Genomic DNA, 15,584 nt, shown 5'->3' on the forward strand with positions numbered 1-15,584 from the left:
AACATCAGCCAGGAAGCATAGGAACTGAGAAGTGGTCTGTGGTTACCACCCGCAGAACCACTCCTTTATTAGGGGTGTCTTGCTAATTGCCTATAATTTCCACCTGTTGTCTATTCCATTTGCACAACAGCATGTGAAATGTATTGTCAATCAGTGTTGCTTCCTAAGTGGACAGTTTGATTTCACAGTAGTGTGATTGACTTGGAGTTACATTGTGTTGTTTAAGTGTTCCCTTTATTTTTTTGAGCAGTATATATGCATAGGCCTCCGCCCCGTGTCTTACCAGAGGCTGCTGTTCTATCCTGCCGATAGTGTATAACCCGCCAGCTGTGTGTTGTTAATGTCGTCGTTCAGCCACGACTCAGTGAAACATAAGATATTTCAGTTTTTAATGTCCCGTTGGTAGTATTGTCATGACGTTGGCCTGTGGGTAAGGTCTATGACCCCCCATAAATACCTTTCTCCCTTCCCTTTCTCTCTGACTCTACTGAAGGACTCTCGAATAGCCTTTGTTAAACATAGAGAGTCTGGGAACATCAAACAAGTGGGGGGAAAGGAACCATATTTCGGTAATAGAACCAGTTGAAAATATGCGTTGGTACTTAATGATGTCAGTTTGGTTGTCATCTGAGACATTATGACAGGACAACATAAACTGTATCTGGGAAAGTCTACACATTCTAGTTATCAGATTCACATGGAATTGTTGTGCAAATTCAATGTTTGAATATGAAACTATTTGTGATAAGATTAAATGTAATTTTAGCTTCCAAATGAGAGAATTGGGTTTTCATAAGGTTAGAGCCCTGCTCAATCAGTGGCCCGCCCCTGTGAAGAGACATGGGTTATAAACTATGAAACACACCCTTCTCTCCCTCCACTATATAAGCCCTTGACGAAAATGTAATCTCCTGTTCCGAGGACGATAGGACGACGGGCCATACGTTAAAAAGGACTAACATGTCAACTACAGAACTAAGCCAACCTCAGCGTGAGCTTTGGTTGGGAATGGTATGAACTTTGAACTCTTATTCACTAAAGAAGTGAGACCTCCTAGCCGTTGAGTTAACAACAGCAGCTGTAAACGTGGGCTAGGAAAGAACGGACGACGTATCCAGTCTAACACACAACGAAGATACTACAACGTATCTAATTTACCACCAGAGACATTCTTCCGAGGACAGGAAGATCTCTGTTGTCCAACACCGCCAGCATCTACGACCAACCTACCGAAGCGCAGCTCAGAGTAAATATTTATTGCATTTTCCTTTTCCCAAATGGGAGGTAATTTAGAATGCATAAGATACTGTATTTAAGATAGCAAAGCTTCTCCCTTTGTTCCTCAGTCTTCCCGCTCTTTCATTCAAGCCCAACCCCCTCTCTTTGTGTAACAAGCCATCATACAGGTTCCGTCCACCAGGGACGTTTTCTGTATGACATCATTTGCATTCTGTGTATATGTAATTCTGTGTGATTAGTTAGGTATTTAGGAAATAAATAATTAAACCCAATTTTGTATTGCTGATTCAACTTGTTAGCCAGGGTTCGTGAAGATAACCAAGAATTTACAACTTTCAGATGAGACTGAAATAAGGTGATGATTAATATTGACTGCTATTGATGTAAAATATTACTAGGTCTTTCAGAGTTTATTATGAAGATAACAGCTCTATAAACACTATTTTGTGGTGCCCCAACTTTCTAGTTAATTACATTTACATGATTAGCTCAATCAGGTAATATTAATTACAGAGAAAGGATTTTATAGAATAGCATGTCATATCACTTAATCCGGCATAGCCAAAGACACGACAGTATATACGTGCTTTCAGTTCGTCCCATTTATTTTCCAGCGATTGAACGTTAGCTAGCAGGACGGAAGGCAAAGGCAGATTAGCCACTCATTGCCTGATCCTCACAAGGCACCCTGATCTTTTTCTGCAAAATCTCAGTTTCCTTCTCCAGCGAATGACGGGGATCTGGGCCTGGTCGGGTGTCTGTAGTAGTATATCCCCTCCGTCCGACTCATTGAAGAAAAACTCTTTGTCTAATCTGAGGTGAGTAATCGCAGTTCTGATGTCCAGAAGCTCTTTTCAGTCATAAGAGATGGAAGCAGCAACATTATGTAAAAAATGTAAAAAACATTATGTACAAAACAAGTTATGAACAACGCGAAAAAACAAACAAAATAGCATGGTTGGTTAAGAGCCGATAAGACGGCAGCCATCCCCTCCATCAGTGTCAATCATGAGCACGGCTGGGGTTTTTGCAGATGCATGAGGTTACAACTGTTCAGAATGATGATATGATAAGAGGTAATGATTAATAAGATGACTATTTATCGATGAAATAGATCTTTAACTCTTTTTTTGTTTAAAGAGTAACTCTTTAAACAACCTCTTCCGCGGTGCCCCAAATCCTAATGAGTTAATTGCTACATGATTAATTTAATCAGGTAACAATTAAACATAGTTAGTGGATTAACCTCACTAGGATAGGGGGCAGCATTCGGAATTTTGGATGAAAAACGTGCCCAAATTAAACAATTAAATTTACAATATCAAACAAGATAATATAAATATAAACAATTAAATGTACAATATCAAAATCATAAATCATAAGACAGTTATGTATATTCTTCTGTATATGAAATTATATATACATGAACTTAATTAGGATATGCATATAATTGGTAGATTTGGATAGAAAACACTCTAAAGTTTCCAAAACCAAATAATGTCTGTGAGTAAAACAGAACTGATATGGCAGGTGAAAACCTGAGGAAAATCCATCCAGGCAGTGCTATTATTTTGAAATGCCTGTTTTTCCATTGAAAGCCTATCCACCATACAAAGACTTATGACCCAGTTCACGATCCCTATGGCTTCCACTACATGTGGCCAGTCTTTAGGCATTGTTTCAGGATTTTACTCCACTTTCAATGAAAGGACAGTGGATATTTCCAGACATGAGTCCTGCGCGTGACTAGGAGCGTGCCTTTCTTGTTTTTCCTTTTGTATTGACGAAGCTATGATCAATTATTTATGACAAAAACAACCTGAGGATTGATTATAAACGTTGTTTTACATGTTTCTACGAACTTTTATGGTACTTCTTTGATTTTTCGTCTGTCTGTTGTGACAGTGGTTTGTTCCAATGGATTACTGAACAAAACGCACCAACAAAACTGAGGTTTTTGAATATAAAGAGGAACTTTATCGAACAAAACAAACATTTGTGTAACATGGAGTCTTGGGAGTGCAACCATATGAAGATCATCAAAGGTAAGTGATGAATTTTGTCGCTTCTGTGGACAGGTGTCTTTTATACAGGTAACAAACTGAGATTAGGAGCACTCCCTTTAAGAGTGTGCTCCTAATCTCAGCTCGTTACCTGTATAAAAGGCACCTGAGAGCCAGAAATCTTTCTGATTGAGAGGGGGTCAAACACTTATTTCCCTCATTAAAATGCAAATCAATTTATAACATTTTTGACATGCGTTTTTCTGGATTTTTTGTTGTTGTTATTCTGTCTCTCACTGTTCAAATAAACCTACCATTAAAATTATAGACTGATCATTTCTTTGTCAGTGGGCAAACGTACAAAATCAGCAGGGGATCAAATACTTTTCCCCCTCACAGTAAGGGTGCCTCAATGCCTAGGCTTACCTCCACTGTACTCACATCCTACCATACCCTTGTCTGTACATTATGCCTTGAATCTATTCTTCCACGCCCAGAAACCTGCTCCTTTTACTCTCTGTTCCGAATGCACTAGACGACCAGTTCTTTTAGCCTTTAGCCGTACTCTTATCCTACTCCTCCTTTGTTCCTCTGGTGATGTAGAGGTTAACCCAGGCCCTGCAGCCCCCAGCATCACTCCCATTCCCCAGGCACTCTCATTTGTTGACTTCTTTAACAGTAAAAGCCTTGGTTTCATGCATGTTAACATTAGAAGCCTCCTGCATAAGTTTGTTTTATTCACTTCATTAGTACGCTCCGACAACCCGGATGTCCTAGCCGTGTCTGAATCCTGGCTTAGGAAGACCACCAAAAACCCTTAAAATTTCCATCCATAACTTTACCATTTTCCGACAAGATAGAACTGCCAAAGGGGCCGGAGTTGCAATCTACTGCAGAGATAGCCTGCAGAGTTCTGTCATACTATCCAGGTCTATGCCCAAACAATTCGAGCTTCTACTTTTAAAAAAAATCCACCTTTCCAGAAACAAGTCTCTCACCGTTGCCGCTTGTTATAGACCCCCGTCGGCCCCCAGTTGTGCCCTGGACACCATATGTGAGTTGATCGCCCCCCATCTATCTTCAGAGTTTGTACTGTTAGGTGACCTAAACTGGGACATGCTTAACACCCCGGCCATCCTACAATCTAAGCTAGATGCCCTCAATCTCACACAAATCATCAAGGAACCTACCAGGTACAACCCTAAATCCATAACCATGGGCACCCTCTTAGATATCATCCTGACCAACTTGCCATCTAAATAGACCTCTGCTGTCTTCAACCAGGATCTCAGCGATCACTGCCTCATTGCCTACGTGCGTACTGGGTTTGCAGTCAAACGACCACCCCTCATCACTGTCAAACACTGCCTAAAACACTTCATCAAAAAAATCTATTCACTTCAGCCTTTCTAATCGACCTGGCCCGGGTATCCTGGAAGGATATTGACATCATCCCGTAAGTAAAGGATGACTGGTTGCTCTTCAAAAGTGCTTTCCTTTCCATCTTAAATAAGCATGGCCCATTCAAAAAAATTGAACTAAGAACAGATATAGCCCTTGATTCACCCCAGACTTGTCTAGCACAGAAACATCCTGTGGCGTTCTGCATTAACATCGAATAGCCCCCGCGATATGCAACTTTTCAGGGAAGTCAGGAACCAATATACTCAGTCAGTTAGGAAAGCTAAAGCTAGCTTTTTCAAACAGAAATTTGCTTCCTGTAGCACGAATTCCAAAAAGTTTTTGGACACCGTAAAGTCCATGGAGAATAAGAGCACCTCCTCCCAGCTACCCACTGCATTGAGGACAGGAAACACCGTCACCACCGATAAATCTACGATAATCGATCATTTCAATAAACATTTTTCCACGGCTGGCCATGCTTTCCACCTGGCTGCCAACATCTCAGCACCCCCTTGCAGCAACAAGAAATTGGGTGTCTATTTTAGGAACAAATCTTACTTTTCAACGTTAGTCAAGGATCTTGTTCAAAGCACTTTATCAGTGCCGGATTATAGGGATAGTCTATATGCAGACCTCAGTAAGTACCTTAAACTCTGGACACAGTGTATCATGGTGTTTTAAGATTTATTACAAATGCTAGATCACTCACCCATCACTGTATGCTATGGTGCAATGGACCTCTCTAAACCACTGGTACACTTGTGTACAAACATTGATAGGACAACTCCCTTTGTATCTCTGTTCCTTACGGACCAGATCAGTCACTCAAAGTCTTCGTTCACAGTCGCTGCTGTCCTTGTCTGTTCCTAAAGCTGGAACTGAGATGGGGATTTTTTTTTCTCCCATAATGCCCCTTCATCCTGAAACATGCTTCAAAAGACAAAGTTAGGGGACTTAGTGTCCTCGCCTGTTTTTAAGACTGATCGACAACACTGTTTGCAATAGCTTCAGTTGTTTCTAATCTTTAATTGTATCTAACTTGTGACACTGTCTTGTTTGTATTTAGAATTTTTCTGTAATATTTCATGTACACGCTATTTCCTTATTTGCCTTCTTGCCAGGTCACCCTCGCAAAAGAAGTTTGACCTCAATGGGTCTTACCTGGTTAAATTAAAAAAAATACAATCTACTGTACATAAAGTAGAAGTTGTCTGAAACAAACTAATAATTGCTTGCTTACGGACAGGTTTTTATTGGCCGCTTATTGGGGAGGTCAATATTAGCTAAAGTTAATTGTGCCTGTAAAAAATATCTCAATAACGCAACTGATCACCAGTTCTGGTTGTATTGTGTGTTCAACTAAACAGAAAGGATTTGATGGATATGACATGTTTTTGCTCTCTGGCAGTGCAGGGAAAAAAGAAAAACACTACTTAAATCACATTGCTATTATTTACATGATTCCAATATCTCTGTACGTTACAATTATACAAAATGAAAATCTGTAAAGAACACCCCTACCCACCCAAATAAACGTTTTACAGGGGGGGAAAAGCAGGGAAGTACAATAAACTGCAAATTCTCCTCCAAGAAGAGCTATCATAGATTTCAATTCTCAGGGAAAACAAACATGCATAATACCACTAAGCCAGAGAAAGTGTACAATATGCACACTTAAAATAAGGGTACAAAATTTAAAAGCAATTATTTTGCTATGCTGATGGAGAACATAACTTTAAAATGTCAATTCTTTCTCTTTGGGCACTGCAGTATAAATAACTTGTCTTTTCGGTTGCAGGTCCAAGAACTTCCTATCTTCACAAGAAGAAACGTTAAGCTTTTCTTTCGAGATCGTGCCAAGGTGGCAGGGTAGGTGTGAAGCATCATCTTTAGAGTTTGTTGTTTGCTTCTCTGTACATTTCCTAGCTCTTAGGTGGCACAAGGTGCTGCCGCTGAGGGAGGCAAAGATATGGGGGTCGGGGGGCGTATCCTCACAGTGGTTGGTTGGTTCACAGTCACTGATTGTTTTTAGCTTTAGCATGTGTGAGGATGTGAGACTTGAGGTTGGTAGATTGGGCAAACTTCTTGTTGCAGCCGTCGAACGGACAGACGTAGGGTCGGTCTCCAGTGTGAATCCGCACATGCGTGCGTAAGTTAAAGTCCAAAGAGAACCGCTTTCCGCAGCCCTCAAACGTGCACTTAAAGAGAAGGAGAGAGTAGATTTTATTATGAGGCTACAATGCTGGTTGACAATCTGGGCACCTATGGGTTTATGGCTATACATGCCATGTATAAGTTAAGTTGGAAGTGTTGCAAATCATACTAAATGTATACACAGGGATGCAAACTTGTGAGGGGCCAAAAAAAGTGACAAAACAATGCGCACGGAAACAAGAAAAACAGTGTAAACTGCTAGAATGGGGTTGTCAGAATACCAACATTTTACTAACAATGTGATACCAGGACAAGGATCACAATACCGAGTAGAATTGCAATAGAAAGCGGAGAAGGTAGCTCCGGTAATATGGGGCATAACTTTTGAGTTGTTTGGGCTAGAAACTGACGGTTTTCAGTGATGTAAAGGCGCAAGCATGACTGTCACTGTGCTCCATTTTTCCTCTATGGCAGTGTGACAGCAAAGCAGTCAGACTGGCCTGCTTGTTCTTACAGGCAAAAAGAAAAGACACTAATGTTAGCTTGCCAACTTAAGATGCTAACGTCAACTAGCTCGCTATGGTCAGCTTACTAACGTAATAACTTTGTGTGTAATAATTTGTGCTTTCAAAACATACATGCAACTATAGTCACAGCACTATTTCAAACACAGGTTGCTTACCTGGAGTTGCATTCCAAATGTCCCAGTTGCGTGGGGTGCGTGATCACACAGGGTGAGACTCAATTGCATACTCCTCGCATCCTCTGGCTTTCTCATCCAATGAGTTTTGAGAAGGTGAGGAGAGAGGACACGAGGAGTACGCAATTAAGATTCTCCCCAGGGAGATCTGTTCATGCCTCTCTTTTATAGCAGCGCCGCCTGATTTTTACAACTCTACACTATTCATGTGGATTACCTATTGAGATCAAAACGGCAAATATCGCCGAAAAGTGCAGAGATGGCTTCCCTGTGAAACTGTAATTGTTAGACAAGAAGTAGATCTCTCAATATGAAGCCATTTTGAAGGGGCTGGGGGAAACATACCTGGAAAGGCTTCTCTCCGGTATGAACAAGTTGATGCCTCTTCAGTTTAGAGCTTTCAACAAAGGCCTTTCCACATTCGGCGCAGACGTGAACACGCGGTCCGTGGGTATGCAAATGCTTCCTCATCGCCGAGTTATCCCTGAACATTTTAGTGCACCCCTGCATAGGCAAAGGTAGCAATTAATCATTGTGTAACTTCAGAAATGACAAGACCAAAAAGTCCACATCAGAGCACTTAAAAAAACCTTTCTCCAGGTTCCTGTTTTCCCAAAAGCATACTTTTTTAATAGATGTTTGCTGAACAAATGGCCACTGGACAGATACAAATAATCATATCATTCTGACAGGTAGCCATGGGCTACTTTTTAGTTAACATTTAACTGAGAAGGTTTTTGGGAACGCCTTTCCATCTCTACCAGAAGAAAGTTATCATTAGCATCATCGCTAACGGCTACACAACGTGTAGACATGCGCACGCACCACACACACACCTCTGAGTTTCAGAAAGTTGCATAAAAATACGAATAACTGATGCATTAATTCTGGATTCCGTCCGCAATGTGGATTTTATAGCGCAATCACATTGCATACCGGCTAGGTGACTACCATTGTTTACCCAAACACTGCTCTAGTGGCTGTGTTACCATTCTCCAATACCAGTTAGGCCGACATTGGCATAGCGATGTTTTGACGGCGCAACTGCGGTATGAGCTGACAAATCGGTGAGCGTCTGCCCCTGTCAAAAGCCACTCTCTTCCTATTATCCCTACCAAGTTAGAAGTTCAAAAACGGCGCTCGAAAGTCTAGGCTCTATCGATGATAGAAATAATGATAGGCTTATATGCATGTTCTCATGTAAATTTGGATGGCAGGCTATATCTTATCAGTCTAATCGAGCTGTAGACAATAGAACATCACGCATTTGAATGTTTGAACTTGTAGCGCAGTGGCATAAACTTACGTGGCTGCGAGGGATTTGGTACCACTTGTGGATTTGACAACGCTAATGCAGTTTCACTTCAACCAAAACAACCGCTATGCAGATTTCGGCTAATTCGGATTTGATAGAATCTAGTCCTTAAGACTAGTAGAGCACGCTTACTTTGTGGGGGCAGGCAATCGTCCTGGGAGAGTCGTCCTCCTTTATTTTCCGTGGCTTCATCCTGCAAAAGACATGATAGGTCAAAGAACTTGTATTCACTACACTTGAGGAGAGTTCAAGAGGGGAATGTTGTAACAGTACATAAGCCTACATATGGTTTTATTTATTATATCACGCAACGGGCGGCAGGTAACCTAGTGGTTAGAGCGTTGGACAAGTAACCAAAAGGTTGTAAGATCGAATCCCCGAGCTGACAAGGTAAAAATCTGTTGTTCTGCCCCTGAACAAGGCAGTTAACCCACTGTTCCTAGGAGTCATTGAAAATAAGAATTTGTTCTTAACTGACTTACCTAGTTAAATAAAGGTAAATAAAAACAGGAAATGTTTTGCAACAGAAAATGAAAACAAGGGTTTCTAAATGGACAAGTCCTTCCCAGTTTCCCTCCGTTAGGTGCCTAATGAACATGTCCTTGTGTCACTAGCTCACCTGGCGAACTCTGCCAGCTGTTTAGGGTCTGACAGGTCAATCCCTGGGATGCCCCCAGGCGGGAGCTTCTTCCCTGTCATGTACTCGGAGTAGTCGGGAGGGGAACTCTCCCCGATGACATGCTCCTCCACCATAGTGTCATGGTCAATTTCCTTCTTGTCATCTGAGTCCGAGCAAAAGAGCAGAGTTAAAACAGGTGCACAGGGATATGATTTGCATTTGATGTCTGACCCAAATGGCCAATTAAAATACCAATCACTATTCCCAGCACCTGGAAAATGTATAGCCTAAAAACGGGGGAGCATAATTGTGTAAAAGATATACAATCTCATATTTTACAGTTGAAGGCAGTATTTGGTCTGCACAGTTGAACAGCAAGTGATTGCACAGTTTAGTTCCATTTGAATGGCCCTAGTTTTTAAATGGTACGACTTAGTGTGTTGGTCTTGCAACAATTATTATTATTAGCTTAGTGAATATACTTGCAACAATTCAGACAGACTAACATCGGGATTTGGAAAAACTAAATCAACGTTGCTAGCTAACTGGCTGCCGTTTCAAGTCTGTAAACACATTAGTTTGTTACTAGGATTAAAGTTAGCTAGCTAGCGAACTGTCTGACGAAAGTCAAATAATCGAACGACATCTCACTCAGGTCAGTCGGTCTCAAAAAGCCAACAAGGCAGACTTTGCACAATTTAGTAAAAAAAAAAAAAAATACAAATATAAACAATTGAGATTCCATTCTTGTCGACTCTTTGCCACGGTTAGAACGGTGGCTAGCTGTAGCACATCCAGTCTGACATCTACCCTCCCCCGCTCTTCACGAGTTTCGAACAGAGGCCCCTGTGCTGAACTGCGCCACAGCGGCCTACTCCTGGAGCCAGCAACAGCGCCCTCGCTCCCAACCGCCGCCATCTTTCCCCGGCCAAATCAACGCCATTTTTTCGGTCCGCCATACTGTTCCAGGGGAACATGGCGGCGCCCATCAACACATAAAACATGGCTTCCCATAAAAACAAAAACATTACAAATACACGGCATGCAATTCGGACTTGAAAAACAGTTAAGAATTCTGCTAAAATGAGCCAGAGAACAACGCCCGTACGAGGCCCAGTTACAGGGCACACAACGCAAGAACAACACAGCTGGCAAATTTGCAAGAACACACTTTCAATAGAACTCTAACGTTAAACTTACCCGATGCCCACATGGTCACCGAAAACTCTCCTTCCAAAGTCTTTATCTGGACTTGTTTCTGTTCCCATTTTCTACCACTGGCCTCCGGTGCACCCAAGTAACTATTTTTATTTCTCTTCACGTTTCCCCCCTTCTTCATCCGCCCCGAACTCTTCCCGGCGACAGTCACCAGAGTTTGTTCGATATATTCCTCTTCAGCGGCAGGGACAGGTATAAGAATTTGGTCCTCGTAATCATCGTCCCCGTGCATGTCCGAATCATCCTCACCAACCACCTCTTCTCTTGTTTGCACTAATATTACCTCCTGATGATGGTGAAGCATTGAGTGTGGATCATCTGAGTCAAGGGGCTGTAAAGCGATCATGGGCTGTTCATCGTCGTCCTCTCCAACAACTGTTGTCTCTATGGTCTCCACTTCGATTTCATGGAGTTCCACTATCTCAGCTGGCATCTCTGAGCCGTCCGTTTCGATGTACAGGGTATCGCATGATGCCATGTTGGAAACCCCTGAATTCCTCACACCTGTTATGTTTTTTTTACTGCCTTCAACCTACTCAACTCTGTTCTACTCCCGTCTCCACAGCATTGTGAAACTAGCGACTTTAAGGTCACGTGATTATACGGCTACTTTTCAAAATAGAAGTCACCCTGAAATAATTTATCTAAATTAAAATCACAACAAATATAGTTTAGTTACTTAAACATACATTTATAGAAAAAACGAACAATATATTTTTGAAATCAATTATCAAAGATCTATTTACTGTATTTTAACTACACTGAAAAATATACGCAACATGTAAAGTGTTGGTCCCATGTTTCATGAGCTGAAATAAAAGATCCCAGAAATGTTCCATACGCACAAAAAGGTTATTTCTTTAAAATGTTGTGCACAAATTTGTTTACATCCCTGTTAATGAGCCTTTCTCCATTGCCAAGATAATCCATCCACCTGACAGGTGTGGCATATCAAGAATCTCATTAAACAGCAAGATCATTACACAAGTGCACCTTGTGCTGGGGACGATAAAAGGCCACTCTAAAATGTGTAGTTTGCCACACAATACAATGCCATAGATGTCTCAAGTTTTGAGGGAGCGTGCAATTGACATGCTGACTGCCGGAATGTCCAACAGAGCTGTTGTCAGATCATTTTATGTTAATTTCTTTACCATAAGCCACCGCCAATGTCATTTTAGAGAATTTAGCAGTATGTCCAACCGGCCTCAGAACTGCAGACAACGTGCATGGTCTTGTGTGGGCGAGTGGTTTGTTGATGTCAATGTCGTGTGGGCGAGCAGTTTGTTGATGTCTTGAGTGCCACATGGTGGCGGTGGGGTTATGGTATGGGCAGGCATAAGCTACGGACAACGAAAACAATTGCATTTTATTGATGGCAATTTCAATGCAGAAAAATACCATGATGAGAATTTGTTGCATGTTGAATTTATATTTTTGTTCAGTATATAATGATGATGTTGGTCGTTATAGTCCCCTGTAAAAAAACAAAAACAATTACCACACAATACCAACACTGTTGCCGGAGGTGTCAGCTCGTAACAGAACAGGATTTAATCATGCTTTGAAGATAACATTTTCAAATTGGTCCATTCCAAGAGTAACTTTGGATGGGGCACAGTGTCCCCCGACAGCCCCGTGCCGGGAGTCTACGGTCAGTCTGTCTTACCTGGTGTACTGTGTGATCTTAGGCATGCTCTCTCTAATTTCACTCTCTCTCCCTTTCTCTCTTTGTCTCCCCTCTCAGAGGACCTGAGCCCTAGGAACATGCCTCTACCTCGCCTGATGACTCCTGACTGTCCCTGTCCCCAGTCCACCCAGTTGTGATGCTGATACAGTTCTGCAGCTGTGGAACCCTGACCTGATTCAATGGGTGTGCTACCGTGTCCCAGAACAGCTGTTTTCGCTCTCTCTCTCTCAATCTCTCTCTCTCTCCTGCTGATTCAACCTCTAAATCACGTGTCAAATTCACTCCATGGAGTGCCGAGTGTCTGCGGATTTCCACTCCACCGTTGATGAATTAAGGTCGCTAATTAGTAAAGAACTCCCTTTGCCTGGTTGTCTAGGTCTTAAATTGAAAGGAGAAAAATAACCCAGAGACACTAGGCCCTCCATGGAATGAGTTTGACACCCCTGCTCTAAATACATGAAACTATCAGTTGTCACCATCATCAGACCCTCTACTAATAAGATCCAGTGCCATACAATAAACAAATATTACAGCCCTATACAGCTGTTTTCTACTGTACTGTTAAAACTATAGAAGTTGTTAGCATAAAACGGGGGTATTTAGTATCCTCAGAACCTTTTCTAATAAGATCCAGTGTCATACTATAGAGATTGACTGCATAAGATACTTTATTCAGCCAAAATTTACTGTCACCGGTGACGAAAATGGACATTCTCAACATACATGTAGGTCCTCATTACAGCCCTATACAGCTGTTTTCTACTGTACTGTTATAACTATAGAAGTTGTCACCATACAAGGTGGGTATCTTAGTATCACCGCTGACGAAAGTTGACATTCTTAACACAGATCCTCATCACAAGTTTTATTAGTTGTATGTATAGGATATGCATGGTATACATTGTCCAACAAAATGCTTACTTGCAGGTTCCTTCTCGACAATACAAGAACAATAAGAAATAGTAAAACATAAGAATACAAATATAAAGTAAATGACAGTAGAATATAATACATATTTTAGCATAAGTATAATACAGGAAGGCACAATTTATAGTACAATATTTACACGTGCATTGGGAAGGAGGGATGGAGGGCAAGTGCGTAAACTGAGCAGTATAATATAGGTCTGGTAGCAGCAGTGATGTGTGATAATGTGCAGAAAGTCAGAGGAGGTGGTCAGTCCAGTTCAAGTGTTCAGCTGTGTGATGGCTTGTAGCTAGTCTCTGAGCCTGTTGACATCAGACCTAATGCTCCGATACCGTCTGCCGACGACGGTAAGGGAGAGAACAGCTCGTGGCTAGGGTGTGTGTGGTCCTTGATGATGCTGCGTGCCTTCCTCAGGCACTGTTTCGAATAGATGTCCTGGATGGGTGGAAGCACTGTCCAACTGATGTACTGTGCTATTTTCACCACCCGCCGGAGGGCCTTGCGTGGACGGAGTAATTCCCGTACCAGGCTGTGATGCAACCGGCCAGGACTCTCTTGATGGTGCAGGTGAGCGTGACGGGGCGATAGTCATTTGGGCATGTCACCTTGTTTTTCTTGGGCATTGGGACGATGGTGGTCTCCTTAAAGAAAGTGAGGACTACAGCCAGAGACAGCAACAGGTTGAAGATGTCAGAGAAGACCCCCGCCAGCTGGTCAGCACACACTCTAGAGGACGCGACCAGAGATGTCATTAGGGCCGGCGGCTTTGTGAGTATTCCCTTTTTTGAGAGTTTTCCTCACGTCAGCCTTGGAGAGCAAAAGCACCTGGTCGTACGGAGCAGTGAGAGTCTTCCTGGATGGCTCGGTATTGTCTGCCCAATACAGCTGTTTTTTACTGTGCTGTTAAAACTATAGGCGTTGTCACCATACAAGGGGGATATTTTAGTATCCTCAGGACCTCTCCTATAAGATCCAGTGTTGTACCATAGAGATTGACCACATTAAATACTTTTTTGCCCCCCCAAACAAAAATATGTCCTCATATGTCAGGAAAGTGCAGTCAGCCACGCACTTAAAAAAGGTAATTTATATACACGATATAAGTACTATATTGCAGTCGACTCTTGTACACCACACTAAAGGTGTATCTATTTCTTTACTAGGAGATTTAAAATTGTTTGTTGTTTGTAATGCTACTCTACAGTGTAGGTGTGAGGGCTATCCTGTGCCAATAGTCAATTGATGGTGGATGACCTAGGGACTAGGCTGCTATAGTATTGACATAGATGGATGTGTATAGCAACAAGCTGCTGGAGCCCATCGTCTGCATGGTGAAAAACACACATTCACAGCAAAGACATACTATGTTCACTGACATTCACATTCACTGCTCACAAACATATTGGAACATGCTGCACGTTTAAAGTGAGTACAAAGCTCATCATTGAGTGGGGGCGGTGAATAGAATAAATAAATAATTTTCTGAATAAAACCTGAATTAAAAAAATAACAAGATGTGCTTTTCCTTATTTTATTTTAACTTTACATTACACCCTGTATTATAGTAGATCACTGGTTAATACAGACTAAACCTTCCCTTCTTTCTACCCACATTTCTGTCCACAAATTGTCTCACATCTACACAGGATACGCCATAAAGACAAAGTGAAAACGTGTTTTTCAAAATTTTTGAAAATGTGTTGAAAATGAATACAGAAATATCTAATTTACATAAGTATTCACACCCCTGAGTCAATACTTTGTAGAAGCACATTTGGCATCGATTACAGCTGTGAGTCTTTCTAGGTAAGTCTCTAAGAGCTGTCCACACCTGGATTGTGCAACATTTTATCCATTAATCTTTTAAAATCTTCAAGCTCCGGCAAATTGCAGGTCTTGCCATAGGTTTTCAAGCAAATTTAAGTCAAAACTGTAACATGGCCACTCAGGAACATTCACTGTCTTCTTGGTAAGCAACTCCAGTGTAGATTTGGCCTTGTGTTTAAGGTTATTGTCCTGCTGAAAGGTGAATTAATCTCCCGGTGTCTGGTGGAAAGCAGACTGAACCAGGTTTTCTACTATGATTTAGCCTGTTCTTAGTTCCATTACGTTTGTTTTTATCCTGAAATACTCCCCAGTCCTTAATGATTACTTAATGATTATACCCATTACATGATGCAGCCACCACTATGGTTGAAAATATGGAGAGTGGTACTCAGTAATGTGTTGTATTGGATTTGCCCCAAACACTTTGTATTCAGGACAAAATGTTAATTGCTTTGCCACATTTTTTGCAGTATTACTTTAGTGCCTTG

General features: G+C 41.6%; 1 protein-coding gene and 1 long non-coding RNA gene across 2 annotated transcripts; one reads left to right on the forward strand and one right to left on the reverse strand.

The window, feature by feature from the left end:
* The first annotated feature begins 5,082 nt into the window (after positions 1-5,082).
* On the forward strand, positions 5,083-12,880 carry LOC123744583 (uncharacterized). Its single transcript, XR_006770916.1, has 2 exons — positions 5,083-6,515; positions 12,400-12,880. It is a non-coding gene; the product is annotated as an uncharacterized lncRNA (long non-coding RNA).
* Positions 5,314-11,240, reverse strand: LOC106610628 (transcriptional repressor protein YY1). Its single transcript, XM_014210054.2, has 5 exons — positions 10,635-11,240; positions 9,435-9,597; positions 8,948-9,008; positions 7,846-8,004; positions 5,314-6,844 (listed from the first exon to the last, which is right to left on the reverse strand). The coding sequence occupies exons 1-5, from the start codon at positions 11,128-11,130 to the stop codon at positions 6,662-6,664; spliced, it is 1,062 nt and encodes a 353-aa protein (XP_014065529.1). The 5' UTR covers positions 11,131-11,240; the 3' UTR covers positions 5,314-6,661.
* Positions 12,881-15,584: the final 2,704 nt, after the last annotated feature.

Source organism: Salmo salar, chromosome ssa09 (genome assembly GCF_905237065.1).
Source record: "Salmo salar chromosome ssa09, Ssal_v3.1, whole genome shotgun sequence".
NCBI classification, from domain to species: domain Eukaryota; kingdom Metazoa; phylum Chordata; class Actinopteri; order Salmoniformes; family Salmonidae; genus Salmo; species Salmo salar.